This window comes from Manis pentadactyla, chromosome 8 (genome assembly GCF_030020395.1).
Source record: "Manis pentadactyla isolate mManPen7 chromosome 8, mManPen7.hap1, whole genome shotgun sequence".
NCBI classification, from domain to species: Eukaryota; Metazoa; Chordata; class Mammalia; order Pholidota; family Manidae; genus Manis; species Manis pentadactyla.
The window spans coordinates 69155257-69183085 of NC_080026.1; the positions used below are offsets into that span (position 1 = coordinate 69155257).

At 37.7% G+C, this 27829-nt stretch overlaps 1 protein-coding gene across 4 annotated transcripts in view; it reads right to left on the reverse strand.

Moving 5' to 3' along the window:
• The window catches only part of NRG3 (neuregulin 3), a 1067441-nt gene that overhangs the window by 35380 nt on the left and 1004232 nt on the right, over nt 1-27829 (reverse strand). For all 4 annotated transcript variants that reach the window (XM_036883956.2, XM_057505850.1, XM_036883955.2 and 1 more), the window contains exon 5: nt 2697-2799. In XM_036883956.2, the coding sequence (XP_036739851.2) occupies nt 2697-2799 (103 nt within the window). The remainder of the gene's footprint in view (nt 1-2696; nt 2800-27829) is intronic.

Consider the following 27829-nt stretch of genomic DNA (forward strand, 5'->3'; position numbering starts at 1 on the left):
GGACTTCCAAGATGAAGGCAAAAAATGTATATACATAAAAGCAACCTGATAGGGTGTATGGAAGTAAGGAAAGGCCAAGGTAGTGTTTCCCTATTGTGTTACTCCCCAGGGTTTGAGAGGGGAATCGGAATTCCAGGAATAAGTAAGTGCAAAAAAACCTATGACGGGGTGTTATAATAAAAATTTACATTGCTTTCAGCTGTATAGATTAAATTCTTGGTTTGGGGTATGGCATTCCTCTCAGGCAAAGAAAAATAAAGGAAGATATGCCTGGATATTGTACTAGAAGAAGGAAACGCATTCTAGGTCTCTAATGAGAAATGTAACTTCAATCAGAAAAGGCTTCAATTTTTATTACTTTATTATTCTCACATTTTCTTATTTATTTTAATAACAATGTGTCCTGGCTGGGCAGGTAGAAAGACAACATCCTGATCAGCGTTCTTCCTTTGGCTGTTCTCTGAGCCTCCCCTGACACCTTGCTGGGCCCCAGGAGATGTTCATCCCGGAGGCCCCTTCCTGGCCAGAGACGGAGAGATCGACAGCACTGAAGCTGTAGATCCCCTAGTTATCCAGCTGTTCTCCTTTTCTGTGATTCTCATATGAGTCTTTCGTTTAAATGTGGTACAACAAGAAATTACCCTCTAAGTGATGAACTACTTCTTCATAGTAATTTGCTTATTGTTAAATACACAATTTCTTTCTCATACACAGTGCTTGCAAGGGGAGCCTTCTAATGCCCTGCTGAGTGGGAGTATCCCTATGGTGCTCCAGGCATGCTTTTCCCTTTGTTGTTACCCAGTCTCTACATCCCAGTGTGGGAAACTGTAGATGTTCACAATTGCAAGCCTTCATTGAGTGTTTACCCTTTTAAAAAACACTATATTGTACTCTTTACAGTGTTAAGCCATTAGCCCTTAACACAGTCTATAAGGTAGATATTATTTTTGACCATAAGTTTTACCAAAAGAAAACCTAGGCTAAGGATAAATGTATTTTGCCTAATAATACATAATAAGCAAGTGGCAGCCTGAAGGTTTCAATACAGGTATGACTGATGTATGTAAAATCCTGACCACCCCCCCATGTAGCTTCCCTGCAGCAGAGCCTGACATTACTGATTCACTCCAAGCAGTCTTACCATCGAGCAGGTGGACTATGTGAGCCGATACAGCAGCGAGTGATATAGACCATGCAATGTAAACTAGAACTGTGAAAATTTGAAGACCCCATATTCAATTAATTTCTTACTTCATGGTTTTGATAAACTAATATTTTTTAATTACTCTGATACTATTTGAAAAGTGCAGCAATAACGCACAATCCTAATTGTGAAGATTGAGACATAATGCGTAAGAAGCCCAGCATCCCCACAAAGAGTAAGTGCTCAAAAATGAGTGCTCACAACTGTTGTAGTAAAAAGTTGTCTAAGAGACATGACAATTAAATGTAATGTGGTATCTTGGATGGAACCCTAGGACAAAAAAGCACATTATGGAGAAACCAAGGAAATCTGAAACTATTTAGTTAGCAATATTATAACAATATTATTCCATTAATTGTGACAAATGGAACACGCTAACATAACATTAGTAATAGGGGCAACTGGGTCTGAGATATATGAGGTCTTTGTGTACTATTTTGACAGAATTTCTGAAAATTTAACCCTATTCTGAAATATTTCATTAAAAAATACTAAATAATAAATTTGGATTTATACCTACATTCCATCATCTTTTAAAATAATAATCATTGTTCTTTTTAAAGTCAACATATACAACATGCAGACAAGTATCATAGACCATATCTGGAAATGGATCCATTTTTAGAAGAGCAAATGGATAGATAAATATAGGCCCAGTAAAAAGTAATCACATATTGGCTTGGATCTCAGACAAGATGTAGGAATAGAATCCGTGCCAACTTCTTAAGGCCTGCATGCCTTACCAGAAACCAAAGAATGTAATAGTTTTATCTGCATTTCTTATTTTAAGTGCAGATTATATCATTCCTATAAATAAAACACCTCTATCAAAGTTCATCTGGAATAAACATATTATACATATATACTTACATACATATATGTATATGTATATGTATATATTTTTTAAAATTCTTCTTTATTAGTCAAAAATAATCACCTTTATCTTCAAAAGTTCTGATTTCTTGGCAAGGGACATAGAGGGCATATATGACATGTGCTTATCAACTGTGAACCAAAATAGATTTTATAGTATTCATATTTCATATTTGGCTACAACCTTTATGGGTGTCAGGTAAAAACACTATGAAAGGAAAAGTGTGACATTTTCTCTTTAAGAAAAGGCTAGTTCCTGTTTGGTAATGTTTAGGTCTACAGCAGTGACCGCTCTGTTCAGAAGTCAACCCCTTAGTGACAAGCAAACACTGAGACTCTAATTCTGGCAGGTAATCAAAAAAGTGCAAAGATCATAGAGTATCTATGATCACAAAGAGGAAAGAGCACTATTTGCATCAAAGATAAAGTGTGCACACACATGCACGCACATGCTATACACACTCGCCACAGTCTATACAAGATTCTAAGTCATTTGTGGATGTTTGATGAACCCATTTGCACAAGATCCCTCTGCGTGAAGCAGAGACCGAGAACTTCGAGGAAGACAAAGTGCTTCCTATGAGAGGTACCTTTTAACACTTGATAGAAATGGTCTTACTTGCTTCTGAAGTAGAATGCTGCACAGAACATGCCCACGATGACAATTCCAAAGATGATACATGAAATTGACAGCACCTGCCTTTGATAAACTTCTTCACTCTCTGTGAATTGGAAAAACAGAATTAGAATGGATGTTAGTAGTGCACAATAGAGACAATTTCCATCCTTGTTCTTCTGAACTGGGAGGAACTTTTCAAAGCAAATTTTTTTGTTCTGTCCTGCATAGGAAAACATGAGGAAGTTATTATGATTTGATTTCTTTGCAAGGGTCTATAGGATAGCTAGTTGTTATTTTCTAAATTTGCATGACTAAATCAGAACTCATACACAGATACCACAAATATGAATTTTATTATCAAGAGATATTCCATGAATTAAGCACATAATGGGGACTTACATTTTTTAAATAGGCACAGAGCCCAAATAATCTGCTAGAGAAATATATATGTACCTATAAGAACCTTCCTGTGCCACTGATGACTTCCAATTTATTTTATGTGATACTGATGCCACTGGTTTTTTATCTGATCCTTGGCTGACTGTCTCCCATTCATTCACCCATTACAATGTTTGATATCACTAATGAAAGATAATTTCAATATGCATGTGAATATTGTTCACCTATTCTGTGACTTCCTCAGTACCAATGATCACGCACAGTAATCTCAGCCACCATTAACAAGGTCATATGTTATAGCTTCTTATTGCAAAAAATGGCAAGAATTCAAAAACAAGCATTACATTTTTTACCAATACCATTTACACACCCAGCTCATTTTCCTGAAATAGGTCTACAGAAACAGTTCTTCCATCTCATCAAGACCTTTTTATCCATAGATCTCAGAACTTTCCTTCTGTTAATTATGCTCCTCTTGTCTTCATTTCTCTCTTCATACAGCACAGAGACTATGGTCCATGATTACAGTCATTCACACTCTTCAAATCCCCTCAACTACTGTATCATTTTTTCTTTCCCTTTTACCCATTTGGCAAAATAACTGTGTATGAATCCCAGAAACTGCCTTCTTCATACCTCTATTTTAAGCAACTCAGAGTTGGGTGGGATGGCACAATTAGGAAGATGGACATCAATAAAGGGTGAAAATCACACTGTTTAAGTAGACATCCAATAGTGACTAACAATCTCTTCAGCCTGCTTCCGATTTTCAAAATGATTATCCGTATCTCCTCCACACTACTCGAACATTAGACTTACCCTCTCCTCCCTCCCTCTCAGATCTTCATACATGTTATTAAGAAAAGGAAGTCAGTCTACAAGAAATAATTCCAATTTATAACACAAAATATACAAAGTTAACTGCATCTGTATTTTTTCCTTTTATTTCTCTCTTATTATGAAGTAATGAAGTAATTAATGAAGTAATGAAGAAGAATTTTAGCATCCACTGGTGTCACTCGGGTGCTACTGAAAGACAAATTGCCACCTATTTTTTTCTCCAAGCTATTGATTTAGTAGGTTTGAAGCGGAGACAGCATATTCATATTTTTAAAAAGTTCTCATGTGATTTGGATGCTTCTAGTCTGTGAAACTAGTTTCTTTGAAACTATTGGGTAGCCTGAAAATCTTCAGAACATGGATCAACTATGTAAGAATAACTTGGGAGAGATTGGTTTTTCTTTGTTAAGAACAACTATGGTATACAGTTTGGACCTTCTAAATCAGAATTTTGTATTTAAGCGAAATTTTCAGGTGTTTCTCATGTACACTACATTTTCAGAATGATTGAATTAGAGAAAGTGCTATATTCTTATCAAAGACTAATTCCTTTGGATCCCATTGTCTTCTATCATCTCAGGGTCTTCCCATCAGTTAAAACTAAAGGAAAGGGAAAACATTCCAATTCATTCTATGATGTCAGCATTGCCTTTACACAAGCCAAAGACATAAAAGAAAATAAATTACATACATACATGCCTCATTGATATAGATAGAAAGATTCTTAAAGTTTTAGGAAATCAAGATATCAAAAGCAATGCATCATAAGTAGGATTTGTACAAGGAATGCAAGGTTGGTTTAATATTTGAAGAATCAACACTCTGAATCACAATTTTAGCAGTTGAGAAATAATGACTTGATTATCAGATTAGAGGAGAAATGTTACTTAACAAAAATATAACATTCATTCCTGATTACAACTCTCAAAAAGGAGGAATAGAAGGGAACTTCCTCATCCTGACAGAGTATCTAAAATAATAATAATAATACTATACCTAATTATAAAAGACTGAATGTTTTTTTTCCTAAGATCAGGAATATAGCAAGAATATCCACTCTTAACCACTTCTGTTCAACATTTTACTGGAGGTTTAGTCAATGCAATCAAGGAAAAACAGAAATTAAAGCCATTCAGTTTGGGAAAACAGAAGAAAAGCAGCCTTTGTTTGTAGATATCATGATCATTTATGCAGAAAATCTGATGGAACCTACAAAGAGCTAGTGTAATTAATAAGTAAGCTTAGCAAGTTTGCAGGATACTTAGTTGTAGGATGGACAATATAAAAATTAAGTGTGTGCCTATATAATATAGCAACAAATAATGAGAAATTGAAATTATAATATCACTTACAGTAGTACCAAAATATATAAAGAGATAAATATGACAAAAGATGTACAAGGCCTGTATACTGAAAACTACCAAAACATTTCTGAGAGAATTTAAAGAAGACTTAAATACAGAGAGATATATCATGTTTCTGGATACTGAGTCTTTTAATCCATAAACATGACCTCTGTCTATAAATAGCAGTAGACTCACAGACACTGAGGAGTGACTACTAGTTACCATGAGGGAGGGGCTGGAGTAAGGGATGGGGGAAGGGGGATACAAGGGCACAAAAGTCTCAGTCATAATGTACACTGGTCACAGGGATGATAGTACAGCATGAAGAATATAGCCAATGATTCCGCAACATCTTCTTAGGTTGGCAGATAGTAACTGCACTAGTGGGGGTGAGGATCTAATAATATGGGCAACTGTTGAGCAACTGTGTTGTATACCTGAAACCAATATGATTGTACATCAATGACTCTTCAATTAAAAAAAAACATTCAATATTATTAAGATGTTCAATTCTCCTCAAGTTGATAGAGAGTAATTCTATTAAAAAATTTCAGGAGGTATTTTGTTATTATTGTAGAAATTGACAAGCTGATTCTAAATATTAGATGGAAATACAAAAGATCTAGAGGAGCCAAAACAACTCCTTGGTAACCAAGAGAACAAAGTTGACTCAAACTACTTTATTCCAAGACTTACTACAAAGCTATAGTAATCAATGCACTATGATATTGGCTTATTTATAGAAAGATAAATCAATGGAATAGATAAGAAATATATTCAGACATAGGTGGTCAATTGATTTTTGACAAAGATGCTAGGGAAATTCAATAGGGAAAAGATATTTTTTTAAATGACATTTTAGCAATAACATAGCCATATCCACAAAAATCAGTCTTGACCCTAACTTCACATCCTATTCAAATGTAAGGTCATAAGTGATAATAGGTCATAATGTACAATTTCATACTATAAAATCTTTAGAAGAAAATGTAGGAGAAAATCTTAGAAATTAGGGGTCTGGCAAAGAGTCCTTAACTACAAAAGAATGAATTATAAAAGTTTTAAAATCAATAAAATAGGCCTCACCAAAATTAGCACTATTTTTTCTTCAAAAGATACTGTTACAAAAACGAAAAGGCCAGGAACATTCTGGGAAAAAAATTGCAAAATATATACTCAACAATGGACTTGCATCTCTAACATATAATGGTCTCTCACTACTCAATAAGACAAGCAACCCAATTTATAAATGAGCAAAATATTTGAGTTAACACCTTCTCAAACATATACTGATGGCAGAAAGATGCTCAACATCATTAATCATTATGGAATTGAAAAATAAGCTATATGCCATCCCTACTAGAATGGCTAAAATTAAATAAAGTCTGACCATTACCTAGGGTGTGGAGCAATGTGAACTTTCACATACTTCTGGTGGAAATTTAAAATGGTTAACCACTTAAAAAAATGGTTTCATAGAGAGTTAAATACACACCTACCTTATGATATAGCCATTCCACTCTTAGGTATTTACTCAAGACAAATGAAAGCATTTGCTCATAAATGTTCATACCAGCTTTAGTTACAATAGCAAAAGACTGGAAAGAATTCAAATGTCCATTAACAAATGAATGGATAAACAAATCATGACATAACCATACAGTAGAATATTGCTCAGCAATAAAAAAGAATGAGCTACTGATATAAGTAACAAATCTCAGAATAATTGTGCTAAGTCAAGCCAAAAAAAAAAAAAGGATACATGTTGCATTATTCTAATTAAATGAAATTCTAGAGAATGGAAATTAATCCATTGTAAGAGAAAGCAAGTAAGTGGATACCTAGTCAGGAGTAGGGAGGGGTGGAGAAAAAAGACTTCATAGTGACATGAGAAAACTTTGGGGCCTTATAGAGAAGTTAATTTTGTTTTAAATATGATGATGTTTTCATGATTGAATATTTATGTCAAGATGTATCAATGACAAGTTTTAAATAAGTGTTTTATTTTATGTCAGTTATAGTTGTACTTACAAATATTAATACTGGGGGAGCAAAATAATACAGGGAATATATAAAGAATACATGTAATATAGAAGATACATGCCTCACACAGTACCATCCAGACATACTAACTATGTCTCTTTTCTTTCAGCATGTCTAACATTTAATGTCTTAGAGCCATGATACATACTATTCTTTTTCTCTCTCTGGAATACTATTCTCATATTTATTTTGAAATGCCTACCTATATTTTTTATCTCAAATTAAATGTCACTAGCTCAAAAAAATCTTGCACTGTACTGTAAGCTTCACTGGTGTAGGGGGCCAGTGCTTCTCATATAGTTGTCACTGTAAGACTTACTGCCTAATGAATAGCACGGTGCTTCTCATATAGTTGTCACTGTAAGACTTACTGCCTAATGAATAATTAGATACTTCTGCCTTTATAGAGATTCTTGCTTTTAGCTGTGCCATGCTACAGCAGCTCCAGGGATATTCTTAAGATGTACTACTTCTTCCTTATTCACACCATGTCTTCACACAAATGCTTCTTTCCCGAGTTGACTACCTGTCACTGACCCTGCCCATTCCTGAATGCTACACCTGGCTCCTCTCATTGGATCATTCCTGTTCCAAACCTGGCCTCCTCACTGTAACTCTGTACTCACAAAAGTCCTTTTCAGTGTGCAAAGTGTCATAAGGAAAATGGTGAAGCCATTTGTTTCCAGTCTGCAGAAGACACGATCAAGTTAAGATACAGAAGCATGATCTACCTATGGGTGTATACTCTCATTTTTTCATCTTCCTTTCCACATCACCTATTTCCCAGGCCCTGGCTTTCTGCGTGACTTATAGGTTGCCTGCTCAGGCTCCAGGAAGACAATCTGCATGTTGGATTTGTGTACCGTTCCCAACATTACATGCCTACACTGGTACACTGCCTGGCTTTGTGCTCTGGCCTCGCTCCCTTGATGCTGATGCCAGTTCACAGCCAGAAAACCAGGCCTCATGCACACAGAAGTCCCCACATCATGACTTACTGGGGTGATTATACATTGCCCCAGAAGGTGCCAGGGCCAGCTGAAATGAGTCCATAATTTGTGATGCTCCTCTAACAGCAAAGTCAATTGCAGTACTTACTCTAAGCATCTTTAATTAGGCAAATGGGTATGAGACCCAGCAGAAATGGGAGAAAACCTGCAGGTACAGAGCTCAATCTAGGATCTATTTCCTGTCTTCCTTCCTTCCTCCCTTCCCTTCTTCCCTCTCTCCTTCCTTCCTCCCTTCTTTCCTTCCCTTCTTCCTTCTTTCTCTGTCTCTCTCTCCATCCCTCCCTCCTTCCATCCCCCAACTCCTCTCTCTTTCTCTCTTTTCCAGAGACCATGTACTATATCCTTATATCTTCTCTTTAAATATGATTGCAAACTTTTCTGTCCTCATTCCTGTAGAAGTGTATTGGGAAACAATTCCTATAGAAGTGTATTGGAAAACCATCCTCTCTTCTCTCCTTTCTTAGGTTTTATTAACATTTCCAATGCCTTTATTCAGACAGGGGTATCAGAAAACAGAAAATAAATGTCAGAGAAATATCACATTATCCACATTTCTGAATAAATCAAGAGGAGCAATCATGTGGCCCTGGCAAGCTTTGGTTGACATTTTTAATTTGGAAAGGTTCAAATTAAAGGGATTAAAAATGTATCACTGCAATCTTGTTTGGGCATACTGCCATCCTAAAGAATGCCATCTTTTCCACCCTCACTTGTAAGCTCATTAAATTTTCCAACTGAACTTGGAAACAAATAAGTAGTTGTACCAACTATGAAGAATTCCATCTCACTTGTTGTGAGTTGATGACTATATGGAATAAGCATGACTTGCATATGATAACTTACCCCACCTTGTCTCTGCCAATAAAAAGAACTATGAAACACAATTAAAACACAAAAATAAGACTATCCACTAAACTGAATGATTTCCACATAAAATCTATGTGTCTTTTTGTTTTTATTCGAACCTAGTCAAATATTGCCTGGGGAAATGCACAAAATCAATTCTGAGTTTAAGTCAAGAGTGAAATTAAAACTCCAGACTGCAAGTGAATATATAGACCCAGGTGTAGTTACAGTGATGGTCCTATCAATGCCTTTGATTCATAGAGTGTTACACAAGCACTAGCGTGGTGCCGGTGCCAGAAGCAAGGGGTTAAGAGTTTGGCAATTTTGGATTTGACTTTAATTAGCCACTTTTACTATGAGTGACTTTGGATATATTACTTTACCTTTATAAAAGTCAATTTTCTATCTGAATAAAGGCAATGATATGAATGCTGACAGTAATAAATGTTACAATAAGGAAGTATATGCGGCTACAATAGCACATAATATGGGAAATTGATGTGTTCACAGAGACCAGAGATCAGAGATCTGAAGTATAAAATTGGAAATCATTTAGGCAAGAGATGTGGGGACAGGGAGAGTGTAGTCGAGGAAGAGAAAACCTGTTTAAAGTTCCTGTGGTAGGAGATAAAATGGCATGCTCAGGAATCTGGAAGTTATCTCTTACCACAGGGCCTCTGCTAAGTTGTTTCCTCTTCCCTAACAGCTTAACAGGGTAACACAGAGGCAACAGGGATGTGGTGCACAATGAACATGTCATTACAACAACAGGAAGGTACTAAAGGATTTGAAAGGAGTGTGATGTGATAATATTTACATTTCTTTTTTTGCAATGAATAAAAAAGAAGCAATACAGTAAGTGCAGAGTCTTATTAGGAGGCTATATTATCAGCTCAGGTCATGATGGGTGTTTGCATGATAGTAAGGAACACCCATGATGGGGAGTAAAATAAACAGGGAGAAATCAAAGCAGTAAATTTCTTATGTTAAGTTAATTTTAAATATTCAGGGACCACTTAACAAGTCCACACCCCTAAGCCCTTTATCGTGTTCCCCCAAATCCTCAACTGCCTATAAAACCCCTAGACACAACAAGAGGGCTCTCTTGTCCCCTTCTGGCCTGAGCCAGGAGCTCTGTCCTCTCACTTTACCTCTAAATAAAAGTCTCTCCCTGGCTCTCCTATCTTGAGTGTTTGCTAAGTTCATTCTTCGACTCCTTGAACAAGAACCCCAGCATCACTAGGATCTCACTGCCTTTTGAGAAAGTTTCCTTTGTATCAACAGTTTTAACTGAGCCTATAAGACACCAAACTTCAGCATGATTTCCATAAAGTTGCTGGCATCTGAACTGCATGGCTTGGCAATGCCAATGTGAGGCTTGAACATAGACACACACATACATATGTACACACACATACCTGTAAGTTATATACAGGAGCAAAAGATTTTCTACTTAGACTACCTCTTAGTCAAGATACACAAATCAGACCCTTTGTGGTGCCACCATTAAGTGTCAAATGAAAGCATGATTACTCTGATGGGTCATCCTAAGGCAACCTAAGAAAATCACCAGAGCTCCTTCTCATCCAAGTATTCATTCTCTGAGGCCCTGTAGTGAAGTCTACATACAAGGACAAGTCCTCATAACAAAACAATATCCACTAATGAACCCACCATTCATGAAATTAGTCTTCACTCCAGCATTCCTCTCTGCCTAATTCTAGCATTTATTTCTATTCATCAAGTCAACCTCATAATCTAAGTAGGTCAGTTTTTCCCTGATTGTATGACTATGACTTTTTTGTTCTCATTTTGTCTGGGTTAAGTTTAAGTGGATTTATTTGAGTATTAATTACTCTTGGAACAAGAGTGCCTCCAAAATTTTGTTTTTATAAATCAGCAAGGGCTGGGCATAGATTAAAATATTAGGCGCTTATAAGGAACTGTAAATAAATCTTAATCAGAAAAGAGAATGAAAAAGAATATGTAGAGTGTAGGAAACCTGAATTTGTGCTTTTTAACTTGAAGACATAAATGAGCAGGGCTAAACGGTCTGATAAGTACACTATTAAAGAAAAAACAATTATTTCATCAAAGTAAAATGGTCCTGAAGGCAAATGAAATGGATCCTCACCTTGAGATCAACACTTACTGGCAGTGGGGGACACTGGGTGAGTATGTTGGGAGAGTATCAGGAAGATCAAACCAGCTCCCTGAGACTTGTTCCAAGGAAGCCCGAGAATGCTGCTTGGAGGCTTCCAGCCCAACCACTGAGTGCATCAGAGCTGAGATGACCAGGAGGTACTGAAATGCTCCATATTTAATGCTGTGTGTCTTTTCTACTTGGAAGACCCCTCCCCTTCTCTGTTTGCAGAACTCCCACAGTTATGGGTTGAATTGTTTCCCCAAAAAGGTATTGAAGTATTAACCCTGGGGCCTGTGATTATGATCTCCTTTAGATAAGGGCTTTTGCAGATGATCAAGTTAAGATGAGCTCATTAGGATGGACCCCAATCCAATATTACTTTGTCCTTCTCAAAAGAAGTTTGGACAAAGACAGACACACACAGGGGGGATGCCATGTGAAGACTATGGAGGATATTGGGCTGATGCCCCACAAGCCAAGGAAGGCCAAAGATTGCCAGAAAACTATTAGAAGTCAGGGGAGAGAAGCAAGAAACAGATTCTCTCCGATTCTTCCCATCGGTTTCAGAAGGAGCCAGTCCTGTGGACACCTTGATCTTGTACTTCTGCTTCCCAGAACACTGAGACAATACATCTCTGTTAGATCACCAGTTTGTGGTCCTTGGTTATGGGCAGCCCTAGCAAACTAATATGCCCACTGATCCATAAGGTCTCAGAATAAATGCTAACAGGTCTGAAATTCTGCTCAAGAATGCTCTTCTACATTCCTTTTGCATCTTTTCCTAATTGCACTGTCTTGTACCAAACATGCATGCAATCTGTCTCTCCAAAGCCCAGCCCTTCAAGGACAAGAATGCTGTCTTCATTCCTGGATCCCTGTACCTGGCTCACGCTTGCTTTGTTCAGTGGGGAGCGTACTCAGTAGGCCTTTGTTGAACACAACAGTTTCTGGTTTGGACATCTCATGATATTTTACCAGTTGAGCCCTTTGCTAAGTGGCATAATAAAAAGAAGCAACACTTTCTTGGAAAGACAAAAAGGGGTCATTTACCCCAGGGATTTATTCCATTGCTCTTTACTTTGAAACACTAAAATAATTCTTTATAATAAAATGTTGATATTCAAAGTCATATTTGATCTTATTTCCTTGCAAAATGCTTATAGATGTGCATTATCCATAAAATTTGATATTTAAGGAAAGAACAGTTTAAATTCATAAACACATTTATTCTCAACCTGTAATTTCCTTTTCTTCCCCCCACACTCCCCACCAAATATAAACCTTCTGTGTAATAATCCCTTATCTCTTTCCCTCCTTTTCCAAGCAGTTCAGTCTGGCTGACTATAGATAAGTGAATGCTATAAAACACATTGTGAAAAAAATAAAAAGCCTTGGATCCTCTCATTGGTATCTTTAACATGCACTGGCTTCCTAAGTGCTATTTCTCCCACAAATAAATTATAAGTAAAAAGCAAATTGCATCAAAATAAATCTATTGGTGAGTTTTCAATGCTAAGGTGAAACCAGTCTTTGGCTTCTGGCTTCACTGTTAAAAGGTCTGAGAACTCCATTTTTCCTCAACTTGCAGTAACTGTCCCCCAATCCTTACCCTTAACCCCAGTTTTTGTCACTTGGGATTCACTCTTCATTGGCAAAGGCACATTCTACTAGCAAGACACGTGACTCAGAATGATAAAACGTTATTTTCTTGTCAGTGGGGAGAATTTGACCCAGCGGTTTACAGAAATCTTCTAGTGTTTGACCTGTTTTAATAGAGTGGGAAGTCTAATCCACTAAGATCATTTCAGCCTTGCCACACAGGAGAATATTCAGGCCCAAAGTAATACCCAACTCTCCCCAGATTGGGTTAACAGATCTCTACCTTCCTTAGTCAGGTGAGATGTAAGTTAAAGGAATCTAACTCCTTTTGCCTCAAATATTAGGGAGGATCTAGCAAGATCTATACACATCAACGACAAAGTCAGCTATTTGCACAGCAACTCAGGCCGATAGTTTGGTACCATTTATACTTGTTATCACTATCCCACGAAGGGCTGTCCTCAGTCAGGCTGGGGATCAGAGCACAAACTTCTGACTTTAGGCAGCAGTCCTCTACCCTGACTGTAGATTAGAAATACCAGAAAAACTTTTCAAACACACCAATGACTGAGCTCTACCCCAGAGCAGGAGATCTGAAATTCCAGCACTGGGACTCTAGATTTGTATTTGTTCAAATCTACCTAAGGCAGCCAAGGTATAGTAAAATAAACAAACAAACAAACAAAAAGAGTAAAATTAACTTTTGTTATAAATTTTATTTCATCCAATGTATCTAAAACAGTATCATTCCAATATGGAATCTTTATAAAAATATTAATAAATTATTTTATTTTATTTTTTATACTAAGTCTTTCAAATGCAACATGTGCATTTGAATTTATAGGTCATCTCATTTCAGGCTAGCCACATTTCAAGTGCTCGGTGGTCACATGTGGTTAGTAGTTTCCACACTGGACAGTACAGGCCAAGAATTAGACAACAGCAATCTGTTTCCAGGCTCCTTCCCTGACTGTTTATGTGAGTTTGGGAAATTTTACAACCTACTGTGACTTAAAAAGTGGCAATGGTCATAATACCTTCTTCACTGCACCATTGAAAGATTAAATGAAATGCTTTATATAATACATTTACTGAACATGGTGCCTGGCTCACTGAAAGAGTTCATAAAATTTAAGTGGTTTCTATTACTATTCTTGTTGTTGTTATCATTTTATTACAATAGAGATTGATAGGAAAATCCATAGAGAAAGCTGGATTTGAGAGAGAGCATTTAAACCATTTGAAAACAAATGGTTTCCAAGTCCTCATGTGAAAAGGAAAATGAATAATTAAAACAAGTATTATAGTCAAGATCATCGGTTCCAGGTACAGAGATACACAAAAGCTCCTTGAACTAAAATTAAAATAACAATAATAAATATATATGCTCCTTTATCAACATCAGTGCTCATATTCTTTGACTTAATTTATTTTGAATTTGACTTCTGAAAACTTTATCATAAGGGACATATGCAAAAATAATTGCTGGAAATAAAATAGTAAGGCTATTTCTTCCATTTGGACACTTTGCCGACCCCTCCCTCCACTGTCGGCTTTGGTAACTTATCATTGCCAATTGGTTTCCTCTACTTGATCATAGTGCCTATTCCCCTAGAATTCTAGCTTGCCCATGTTCTTATCTGGCCACAACTCTTACTCCATATATGAATGTGCTCTCACTTTCTGACCTTGTTGCTAAGTGGCCTAGTCTTTTATTTTTGCAAAATTCAAATTCCTGTCCTTTAAAATAAAATTCATACAAAAGTGTAATATGTATATAAAGTACATAATTCATATATTTACAACATGCACAAATTTTACAAAATGAACATGCACAGGTAATCAACACCTAGATCAAGAAATGGAGCACAACCAGTACCTGAGAAGAAGCTCAGATAACCCCGTCCTAATCACTAACCACTTTGTCTGCAACAGAACCACTAACTTGATTTCTAACCCCAAATATTACTTTCCTTGTTTTTGAACTTTATATGAATAGAATCTTATTGTACCTAGCTTTTTTTTTTTCCAGTTATTATGTTAGTGAGATTCAATCAGGCTGTTGTATGTAGCTATTGCTCATTTAGTATCATTTCAGTTCACCTGCTATTAAATTTTACAGTAAAGTCAAAATCATGGACATTTTTGCATGTTAGTGCTCACAGGTCTATTTTATACTTTTTAGAGGCTGCATAGTATTCTTTAGTAGGCAAAGTCGTACAGACATTTATATTACTTCTAGTTTTTCCTAATTATTATCAATGCTATACTGAATAGCCTGTGTGCTTGTAGTCACTATATGTTAAATAGAATAGTAATCAGCTGCACAGTTTGTAGAGAGGATCATGAGGAAGGAAAGGAAAGTCAGGTAAAGGAAATGAAAGTAAATACCTGTGAATAACTAGGGATTCTAGTGAGAATGTTGTACCTCCTCATTCTGATATTTGGGGTTTGTCAGCCTAACAGCTCTCCAGCTCTTGACTCAATGCAAATATTGTCAATAAGCCCCACCTACACAGAAAGTGCCAGTCAGCTCTCTTAAGTAAAGCAGAGGTCTACTTGATAAACATATTTCTTTACTGAGTGACAAAGATAACCCCAGGAGTCCTTAATTCACAAGTATGAATGGAAAATCCTGGCTCACCAGGTCTATGCAGAAAAACTTAATGATAAATCCCCAGAGTGGAATATCAAGGGTTAATTAACATCAATGAGTCTCTAGGTGGGACCTTAAAACAACTCCTGGGACCATAAGTTCTAATATTAAAAACACTTGGGTCAAGTAATTCTTTTATCATTTCAAAATGTGAGTTTTGAGTTTCATCTCTTCTACCTGAACAAAGGGTAGTAGGGAGTAACTACTTACACATGATAATCCTATGCTGCAGTTATTCATATCCTTTCTTACCAGATAAGAGAAAAAAGTTCTCATCCAGCAGTTAAAAAAATTTGTTTCCTACTCTGTAGTGATACAAAAGGGGTTTAGTGACAAGTCACCTCAGCAGGGAGTGAACTACAGGATCCAAGAAGATGACAGAGTTAGTGCCAAGAGGTAATAGTAATGGTTCAACTGAAGCAGAAGCAATAGAGAAACTTTAAGAATCAGTGCAAACAAAGACTCTCTGGAAGAGATATCTAGAAGCAAGATAAATGACCCATGACCCATAAGGAAAATGATTCTAGCATCTGATTATAGCTAAACTGAATAGAAGTGTAAGGACTCTGGAAAATTCTCAAGTATCTGTGGTCTCTATACATATAATCTTCAGTGAAAGTATGAGGAGTGTTTAGATTTACTCTATGTCCTAGCCACATCATTGTGATAGTTCTTGTTGTATAACAGCAATTGTATCCAGATGGCTGCAGAGACTGCAGTCTTGCCCACATGCCCATTCATGTTTAGAGAAAAACGAAACTCTTTTGGCATCATAGGCTATAATAACTGTGTCTTTTTTTTCTATTCCTGATACTTTGACATCTACCTGGGCCCTGCTGACCCTGAAAGGACTGTCCCTCCCAGAGTTAGCCAATTCCTAGAGCTAGAAAGCAAGTAGCTCATGAGCATGCTTTCCAATACAAACTAGCCAATCCAGAGCTCATGGCCCCCACTACCTCCTTTATCAGGCTCTTACACTTTGGAGTACTGTTCCCCTGCCTCAATTGCACCAGGGTCAGATACCAAGCAACTAGAGAGAGGCAGCCTCTGAAATTATTCAAACTAGCCAATGTGAAGCCTGCTCACCCTGCCCTGTCCATTGCTTCCTGTGGAGACCATAATAAAGGCTCTTGCTTGCCACAGCTCCTTCTTCTCCTCTGCCACCTGGTGGATGCTGGTGTTCCTCTGTGGGGCCTCCCACAGCATGGTGTGCCCCCGCTTCCTGGGAACTGTGAATAACAAACTCTCTTTTTGCTTCCAGTTGTTTCCTGTTCTGTTGGCCTTCCTATTTCTCAAATTATATATTAATAAACTATATTTTAGAACATGGGCTAATCAAATGAATGTTTTAAGAGGTTCATGTATTATGCTAAGACATCATAAAGACTTTAAAAATAGTAAAATTTTACTTTTATGCAGCAAAAAGGAGTGTCCATTACCTACTAGAATAACTCAAAAGGACTTCATTTCTGAACAGGATTAAAACTTAAGATCAGCTGAAAGCTACCATCTATGTGCCAGCATTGAACATCAGACACAGATGTAGAATTATACTTTGGCTATAAAGATAAGAAAGGTAGAATTCCAAAAACCCTATAATCTAGCTGGTTTGATGGGTATATAAAAATAAATATGAGAAGACGTGGAAGTGTTTAAGAGATATGAGCAGAGTGACATCAGTAAGATGGGTAGTCCACACTACTTAGAGCAATCTACATTTTCAATGCAATCCCTATCAAAATTCCAATGTCATTTTTACAGAAATAGGAAAACAATCCTAAAAGTCCCAAAAGACCTTGATTTAAATAGCAGTCTTGAGAAAAAAGGATAGAACTGAAGGCATCGCCCTTCCTGACTCCAAACTCTTCTACAAAGCTATCATTATCAAAACAGTATGGTGTTGGTATAAAAATATAGACGTATAGACTGATGGCATGGAATTAAGGACACTGAATAAACCCTTGCACATATGGTCAACTAATATTTGATAAGAAAGCCAAGAATAATGAATGAGGAAAGGATAATCTCTTCAATAAATGATGTTGGGAAAATTGTATAATCATAAGAAAAATGGAACTGGACCCTGTCTTATAACACTCACAGAAATTAACATAAGACCTGTGACCATAAAACTCCTACAATAAAACATAGGTAAAAAACTTCTTGTCACAAACCTTGGCAATGACTTTTTGGATATGACACCCAAAGCACAAGCAACAAAAGCAAAAATAAATAAGTGGCAATTTGTAGCAAAGAGATGGAGGAGTAAGACATCAAGGCAAAACCTCCTCCCATGTACACACCAAGGAAGCAACTACAGCAAATACAACTAACCCTAAAGATGACCTAAAGAAAGCAGAACATACCATCTACATCTGGTGAAGAAGAGAGGATCACATTGAGAAGGTAAAGGGGCAGAGCTGTGATCAATCGATCAGGACCCCAGCCCTCTCCCCATGGCAGCCCACAAGTGGGAGGGAGAGGAACAGAATGGGGAGGGGATAAACACTCAGGAATCTGGAATCCCTGAGCTTGGAGATCTGCTCTGGGAAGGAATTTTATTTTATTTATTTTTTTAATATTTAATTAAGGTATGATTGATATACACTCTTATGAAGGTTTCACATGAAAAAACAATGTGGTTGCTACATTTACCCATACTATCAAGTTCCCCCCATACCCCAATGCAGTCACTGTTCTGGGAAGGAATTTGAGTCCACATTACATTGGGTTTTGGTGATCAACTGGACAACAGGGAGAGGTGGAGCACTCTGGGGGACTGACACCACTGTCAGTTGTGGGGGACAGGCATGCTCTGTCAGTCCACTAAGAACCAACACAAGGCAACAGTTTGAAAGATTTACCAGCAGCAGGAAGTGTGGGAGAGGGGCAGGAATTGGAGGGAGCTTTCTCGAGAGGAAAAAGGACTGGTAGATGACATTTTACCAGCCTTCCCTCAGCGCAACTAGTCAGGCACTTGCAGGGGCCAGCTCCAAAATGCTCCATCTCCCTTACTGGTGGTTCAACCCCATGGAGGTATTTTCTTACATACCCACTTCTCCTGGCCCACTTGGCCCAGCAGGTATCCTACTTTGCTGACTCACAGGTGGAGGGCAGATGATACTACCCAGGCATAGTGTGGTCTACTGTTCAACAGTTTCCTGGCCCTCACTCAGCTCAACTGGTCAGAAGATGCGGGAACCTGCTCTAAACTTTCCACCTGCCCTACTGGCTGAATATCCAGTGGCCCATGGCATGCCTTCCTGCCCAGCACAGTTTGCCTGATAGCAGTCTACCATTGCTGACCAGCAGGCAGATAATGACCCTGCTCACAACAAAGTCTAGCAGAAGTGTCTCACATCACACAAAGGGCACAAGTAGGGATCAGCCATTACACGTAGACAAGCAGAATGATGGGTCATGTACACAGCCATCAAAGGCAACTGTGGCTCAGCTGCAAAAGAGAACCAGGCACTGGTGAGCAAAGAGTCTTGAACCTTTGGGCACCACAAGATGCCCACTTCATAAGTCTTTAAAGACCAGTAAGCATAGCATATCTATCCAATACAAAGGAAGAAATACAGAAACCCGGACAAAATGAGGAGACAGAGGAATATGTATCAAACAAAAGAACAAGAAAAGACATCAGAAAGAGGGTTGAATGAAATGGAGATTAGTAATCCTCCTGATAAAGAATTCAAAGTGACAGTAATAAAGATGCTCACTCAACTAGGGAAAAGAATTGATGGTCTCAGCAAGAACTTCAACAAAGAGATAGAAAATAGGAAAAAGAGCCATTCAGCTGGAGAATACAATAACTGAAATGAAAAATATGATAAAGGGAATAAATAGCAGACTGCTAGCAGAGGAAAGAATCAGTGTGATGGAAGATAGAGAACTGCAGTAACCAAGCTGAGTGACAGAGGAAAAAAAAGAATTTTAAAAATGAGAAGATGTAAGAGAGCTGTGTGACAACTCCAAATGAAATAATAGTCACATAATAGGGGTCCCAGAAGAAGAAGAGAAAGACAAAGTAGTACAAAATCTATTTGATGAAATAATAGCTGAAAATGTCCCAATCTGGGGACAGAAATAGACATCCTGGTCTTAAAAGCATAGAGAGCCCCTAACAAGATGAGCCCCAGGAAGAAAATACCAAGACATAGAGCAATTAAAATGGCAAAGATTAAAGATAGAGAATCTTAAAAACTGCCAGAGAGAGACAATTTCCCTTACGGAAAACTCTATCTCGCTATCAGCAGATTTCTCTGCAGAAACTTTACAGGCCAGAAGGGAGTGGCATGAAATATTCAAAGTATTAAGAGGGAAGAACCTAAAATGAAGAATCTGCTAGCCAGCAAGGTCATCATTCAGAATTGAAGTAGGGATTAGATGTTTCCCAGATAAATCAAGGCTAAAAGAATTCACTACCATTCAACTGGCCTTGCAGGATATGTTAAAGGGATTTTTGTTGTAAATGTTTTTAAGTCTAAATAGATTCCTCAGTGAAAATAAGCCTACAGTAAAGGTAATAGACCAAATATTTAAAAAGGAAGTATTAAGTTCAAAAACAAAAGTAGTAAAATCAGCTATACACAAAATTAGTCAAGGCATACACAAAAGATGTAGATCATGACATTTGTACATAAAGTGTGGTGGAGGAAGAAGAATAAAAAAGTAATACTTTTAGAGTGTGTTTGAAATTGAGTGATGATCAAATTAAAATAGACTGTTACATACTTAGGAAACTATCTATGAACCTTATGGCAACCACAAACCTAAAGCTTGTAATAGACACACACACACACACACACACACACACACGCACGCAAAGAAATCCAAGCACAACACTAAAGAAAACCATCAAATCACAAGAGTATAAGAGAGTAAGAAAGGAACAGAGGAATTACAAAAGAAAAAAGAAAGCAATTAATAAAATGGCAATAAGTACACACTGATCAATAATTACCTTAAAAGTAAATGGACTGAATGAACCAATAAAAAACACAGGGTGGCAGAATAGATGAAGAAACCTTTTATACGCTGCCTATAAGAGACTCATTTAAGAACTAAAGATATACATAGACTGACAGTGGAGGGATAGAAAAAGATACTTCATGCAGATAAAGGGGAGAAAAAAAGCAGGGGTACCAGTATTTGTATCAGACAAAATAGACTTCAAATCAAAGAAAGTAACAAAAGACAAAGAAGGACATTACATATGATAAAGGTGTCAGTCCAACAAAAGGATATGACCATTATAAATACCTATGTACCCAACATAGGAGCACCTAAATATATAAAACAAATACTAAAAGACCTAAAGTTCTTTAAAGGGTTAAGAGAGCAAACACAATCATATTAGGGGATTTTAACACCCCGCTTACATCAGTGGATAGATCATACAGACAGAAAATAAATAAGGAAGTAAGTGTTGAACAACACATTAGACCACATGGACTTAACAGACATGAACAGAACATTCCATCCAAAAGCATCAGGATACACATTTTTCTCAAGTGCACGTGGAACTTTCTCCAGAATAGATCTCATATTAGGATTCAATAAATTTAAAGAATTAAACCGTTTCAAGCATCTTTTCAGACTATAATGGTATGAAACTAGAAATCAATCAGAAATCATGCAGAAAACCAAAAAAACCACAAACACACGTAGGTTAAATAAAATGCTTCTGAATAATCAACAGAACAATGAACAAATTAAGGAGAAATCAAACAATACATGGAAACAAATGAAAACAAAACCACAATGGTTCAAAATATGTGGGATGCACCAAAAGCTATAATAAAGTTCTAAGAAGGAACTTGTAGGAATTTACCCAAGGAAAACAAAATCTCTGATTTGTAAAGATATATGAACTCCTGTGTTTATTGCTGCATTATTTACAATAGCCAAGATACAGAAGCAACCAAAATGTCCATCAATTGATGAATGGATAAAGAAGCGGTGGTACATATACACAGTGGAATGTTATGTTATTCATCCATCAAAAGAAGGAAATCCTCCATTTGCAACAACCTGGATGGACTTACAGGGTATTTTGCTAAGTGAAATAAGCCAGGTGGAGAAAGACAAATGCCATATGATTTCACTTATAAGTGGAATCTTTCAAAAAAAAATGAACAGAACAGCAGTAGACTCACAGACTCTGAGAAGTGACGGGTGGTTACCATGGGGGAAGGGTTAGGGTGGGTGGATGGAATAGGTGAAGAGGATAGAGGCACAAAATCTCAACCATAACACAAATTAGTCATGGGGATGAATATACAGCATAGAGAATATAGCCAATGATTCTGTAACATCTTTTTATGTTGACGGATAGTAACTACACTAGTTGGGGTGAACATTTAATAATGTATGTAACTGTCCAATCACTGTGTTGTATACCTAAAACCAATATAATAGTGCATATCAATGGTTTCAATTAAAAAATAATCAAATAAATAAATAAATAAAGTAGGACTACATCAAACTAAAAAGCTTCTGTGCAGATAAAAATCAAAAAAGAAAAGGCAACCTGTGGAACTGGAGAAAATATTTGCAAACCAACTACCTGATGAGGAAGTAAGGTCCAAAAAATATGAAGAACTCATACCACTCAATAGCAAAAAAGCAAAAAACCTATTAAAAAAGGGCAGAGGAATTGAATAGACAGTTTTTTAAAGAAGACATACAGATAGCCAACAGGTAGATGAAAAGGTGCTCATCATCACCAACCACTGGCGAAATGTAGATCAAAAGCACAATGAGATATCACCTCACTTCTGTCTGAATGGTTGTCATTGAAAACACAAGAAATAACAAGTGTTGGACAAGATGTGATAAAAAGGAAACCCCTGTGCACAGCTGGTGGGAATGGAAACAGCTACTATGGAAAACAGTGTGGAGGGTCCACAAAAAATTCCACAAAAAAATTAAAAATAGAACTACCCTAGGATCCAGAAATCCCACTTTTGGGTAGATACTCAAAGGAAATAAAATCATGACCTTGAAGAGATATCTGCACTCCCATGTTTGCTGCAGCATTATTCACAATAACCAAGATATGGAAACAGCCTAAGTGTCCCTTGATGGATGAATGGATAGAAGAAGTTGTGGTATATATACACAATGGAATATTATTCAGCCACGAGAAAGAAGGAAATCTTGCCATTTTTAACAACATGGATGGACCTTGAGGACATTACACTAACTGAAATAAGTCAAACAGAAAACAACAACATTGTATGATCTCACTTATATATGGAATGGAAAAAGGCCAAACTCATAGAAGCAGAGAGTAGAATGGTGCTTGACAGGCTTGGAAGTAGTGGAAAGGGAGACGTTGATCAAAGGATTCAAACTTCCAATTAGAGGATGAATAAGTTCTGAGGATAAACTTAAGTTCTGATGAATAAAATAGAGCATAGTGACTCTATTGAACAATAATGTATTATACACTTAAAAGTTGCTAGTGTTTAGATCTTAAGTGTTCTTAACAACACAAAAAAGGTAGTTACGTGAAGTGATGAAAGTGTTAACTGACCCTATTGTTATTATTTTGTAATATATCAATGTATCAAATCATCATGTTGTATACCTTAAACTTACATGACTTTAAATGTCAATTGTATCTCAGCCTGGAAAAATCTTTTAAGAAATAGAAAACTTTTCCATACTCTGAAGTGAAAAAAACAGAGAAAGAAATGCAAATCAAAACCATAATTAGATAAAGCCATTAGAATGGCTTTAAATCATAAGACAAACAATAAAACAAGTGTTGACAAGTATGTGGAGAAATAAGAACCTTCATACATTGCTGCTAGGAATGTAAAATGATCACTGCTTTGGAAAACATTATGGCAGTTCCTCAAGCAGTTAAACATACTGTTACAATATGACCCAGCAATTCCATTCCTAGGTATCTATGTAACAGGAAAGAAGACACATGTCCCCACAAAACCTTGTACATGAATGTTTACAGCCATATTATTCATTAACAGTCAAAAAGTGGTAAGCAACTCAAATGTCTATCAACTGATGAGTGAATAAAAAATGCAGCATGGTTCCACAGAATAAAAATTATTTGACAATGAAAAAGGATGAAGAATTGATTCAGGCTACAATATGAATGAAACCTGAAATACTAGGCAAGATGAAAGAAGCCTGTCACAAAGATCACATGTTGGGTGATTCCATTTATAGGGAATGTTCAGAACAGGAAAATGCATAGAAGCAAACTAAAATAATGGTGGTAAGGGGCTCAGTGGTTGGCAGGGTAAAGGGGAATGACTATGAATGGGTGTAGGGTGATGGAAAGTTTTAAACCGTTTTGGGGTGATGGTTGTGCAAATCTGTGAATGTACTAAAAACCACTGGATCTGTCAATTATATCTCAACAAATCCGTATTTTTTTTTAAAGAGCTATATATAACAAAGTGCAGCATGAATATGATGGAATGGGACAGAGAATAATATGCCTGGGTTTGAGACTGGGGAAGTGACAAAGAAGGCTTTCAAGAAGACATTAGGAACAAGTGTCAGAGTGATTGTGCAAGGGAGGGATACTACACTCCTCTCTCCTTGTGACAATGACTTGAGGCAATGTAAGAAATCCGGTGTTGGGCCACCTGGTAATGTTTCCTTCCAAAAGGCAAGAGGCACAAAGGGACACAGTAGTATCCACCCTGTTTTAGGAGTTTGCTGAGGGACGTGATTGCCAATCATCCATCAGGAGGGCTTCGGTGGCTCCCTGGACAACAGTGACATGAAGGTTCTTGTCCTGCTCAGCTTTCAAGTTTGCTAAAATTTGAGAAAATCTACTTCATCCATAGAGTTATCCAAGGTTTTTTTTAACACTTGAATCATGAATCAATTAGCAGTTTTTGAAAAGGGAATAGAGAGAGGCAAAGGGGAGGGAAGAGTCGAGAAGAAAAAGGCCAAAGAAAAAAATGAAAAGGAAGAGCCAGGAACGGAGGGGATCAGGCTGGAGAGAAGCAACGGGGAGGGAGGCGAGGAGGAAGAAACGACCCTTCCCCGACCGCCCTTCTTCTTCCAGGTTCACCCTCCTCATGGAGCATCTCCGTATCTCTGGCTCAGGCTCCTACCTTCCCCCGAGACCTGTGAGTGGCACAGTTGCACCTCTCCCATTTAGAGGGTATCATTGGCTCAGTCCGTGTAAAAGGACACGCAGGACAGGGCTCTCAGGAGTGTCAGAGTCTCCAGGGTGCTCTCACTGGACAGAGGCAGCCTGGGTTTACTGTAATCTGACTGCTGGGTTTGACTCTGTCCATAGACAGAGCGAGCACCCCATTGCCAGGGATGGAAAGGACTGGCATGTCCTCTATACCAGTCACACATGCGCGCACACACACCCTCCAGCTCAGGGTGGTGGCAAACCCACCTACCAGGTCTGCATATTCAAAAAGATGCCAGTGCCCAAATCAAGAGGACATGTTTATCAAAGAGTCCAGTAACTTCGAGAAGAACATAATGGCATCAGGACAACTGTTGACATATCTTGCTTAAATTTACAAACAGAATAAAAACAGGTGACATCTCCATCCAGTTAAATAAAGTTTACCCAGTTTTCATCGTTATTGTTGCTAGAGAGGTTTACAGGTTATATAGAAGATAGGAAATGCAGGTATTTCTACTCAAATAATTGTCATGACCCAAGGAAGTATCTGAAATGATTTCCAGAAGGCTATCAAAACTATACTTAGGGTCCAATTCATAGTGTTTTAAAACAAATTTAGTTGCTCACCACAGTAAGGTGGAATTGAGTAATATAGGTACCCCTTAGGAAAGCCAGTCCCTCTGAAGCAGGACACGAGTGTAGGAATTTAATCTGGAGATGGGGATGGAAATGGGCAAGCCTGCCCCTAGGACTGTTCTCTACTGAAGGCTAAAAGACTATGAAATATGGTGTAGGTGTGCCGTCAGATTTACAAAGCAGGCAGGCTGTCCTACCAAATCATTAATTCCAAATAATCACTATAGAGGAGAAAAAGTTCTGGCCAAAGAATGAATATGACTGGGGGGTAGGTGAAGGAATGAAGGGAAGCAGAGGGAACCTGGAATGCTCCCGCAGGGGGTTTGCCGATGCCCCTGGTCCTGCCCAGGGCCAGAGTGGGAGCTATGACTATAAACCAATCAAGACGAATGTCCAGCTATGACCTTGTAGGCAGGATGAAATAGAAAGATCTTTATCTTCATCTGGAGATGAGGAAACAGGCTCAAAGAGGTTAATGTAATAACTTAAGAAGAACAGTTATGCATCCTTTTCTCTTCTCCTAATCTCCTCTTTCCCACTCTTGAGGAAGCTGAAAGGAAAACCATGCATCCCCCTCCTATCCCCAAAGACCGACTGAAGAGGACTCCCATGCAAACCCTAACTAAACAAAAGTAGAAACAGGAACCAATAAAATATTTTATTAAAAAAAAAAAGCTAGCATGTGGTCTTGGCCCACAAGGAGCTCAAAATCAAACAGAAGAGGCAATATTCATTTAAAAATGCAATAAAAAAAGTTTTAAGAGAGAAATGGAAGCTAGGATGCAAAGTGAGGAGATAGGAGCTTCTACTGTTAAGTAACAGCTGACCCTTTGGTAGACACTCTGAGGAGCACATAATTAGCTTCCTTCTGCCATTGTTCAAAGGTCAGGGGACTTTCCCAAGGGGACACTGTTAGAAGGTAAAAGGTACAACTAAGAAACCAGCCAAGTTGTGTCTGACTCCAAAGTTCAAGCATGCCTTGCTTCATTATCTATTTCATTAACATTTATTTTACTAAAGTCTTGAAGTCATTAAATGCTAAGGACCTCAAAAATAAGTTTGGTTTATAAAGTAAAGGATGGGTGATTATAAGGGAAGTCACAAAGATAGTCCCTGTTGATGGAACAGGCACAGAACATGAAGGAAAACAGAAGATCAGATATGGCTTTTGAAGTTTTAGCATGAATGAAGTTGGATGGGATGGCCATTTCAGGAGGAGAGAGGACAAGCAGTGTTGGAGGAGATGGGTGGGGTGCTGGGTTGCTTATCCTTCATGATTTGGGCCTGTATTAACCTGAGAGTCTTTCTCTTACCATAACTTTCCACACTCTTCGTTCTATACACATTCTGTTTCTTCTGCCTGGAATAACCTCCTTGCTGTTCTTGTCTCATCCACCAGGCTACAAGTATATAATTTAGGTAAAGAGTTCCACAAGGAGGAAGCTTTCCCTTTTCCTCTACTCCCCACAATGCCCATGAGTGAGTTTTCCATTTTATGTGCTTCTAGAGAACCCAATGGAATAATCTCCATTGTATCAACGATCACCTTGGATTGCAATCCCTCCATTCGTTATTTATCTTCACTTTAATCTGAAAGCTTCTTGCGCTCTGCTGATTGTTCTGTTCTTGAGTGCCCCTGTTTTGCTCTGTGTTATTCCAGAAAATCTGGAAAAACAATGCAATGTGAAAGCAGTCCACTTGGACTGCACTGGCACACACGAAGGGCAGGCAGGACATCTGAGATGTGAGGACTGTGTGGTCTTGAACCTATGCACAACACACACAATTAAGTTCCTGGGAGGGACCCAGCAAATTATCCACCTCATCGCTAAATTTATTCAGACCCAAACACACTCATGTTTTAGACTGAGATGACTCTGGAATTCTCAATATCCTGAATTTTACTCTTAGACAGGTGATTTTGTTTAAAGCTTTTTGCTAATTAGACATTCCTTCTTAAACTTCCTAACACAGCTAACTGTGTGGTAGGTGTGTCATGAGGTAGCCTGTTCTGTGTAACAAATACTAACTGAACACCGCAAGGAAATTGCTGTAAACGGGAAACCGTGGAAGAAAAACTGACACGCAGGTTCTAACAATAGTGCTGAAAGATATATAAAGACACTCTTCTTTCTTCTTTCCCTTAATGTCCCCTGCCAGTCACACATGTCATTACTTTCAGAGAAAGCTCACACAGTGATATTTCTGGATGAAACCAGCAATTATGAAGAATCTAAAATGATAGGGAAGCTCATGTCCCCAAGGAAGAGATGTGCAGAAATTCTGGACTTCCTGTTGCCTCTCTGGGTTGAGACAACTCACGCAGGTGGACCACAGGAGCTGAAATATATCAACACCTTCCTGTGGTCTTATAAACAGCAAAGCTTCATTTCTGTTGGAATCAAATACCACACTGATCACTAATGACAGATAGAAAGTGTGTGGTAACCAATGAAAAAAGACAAACTTGTAA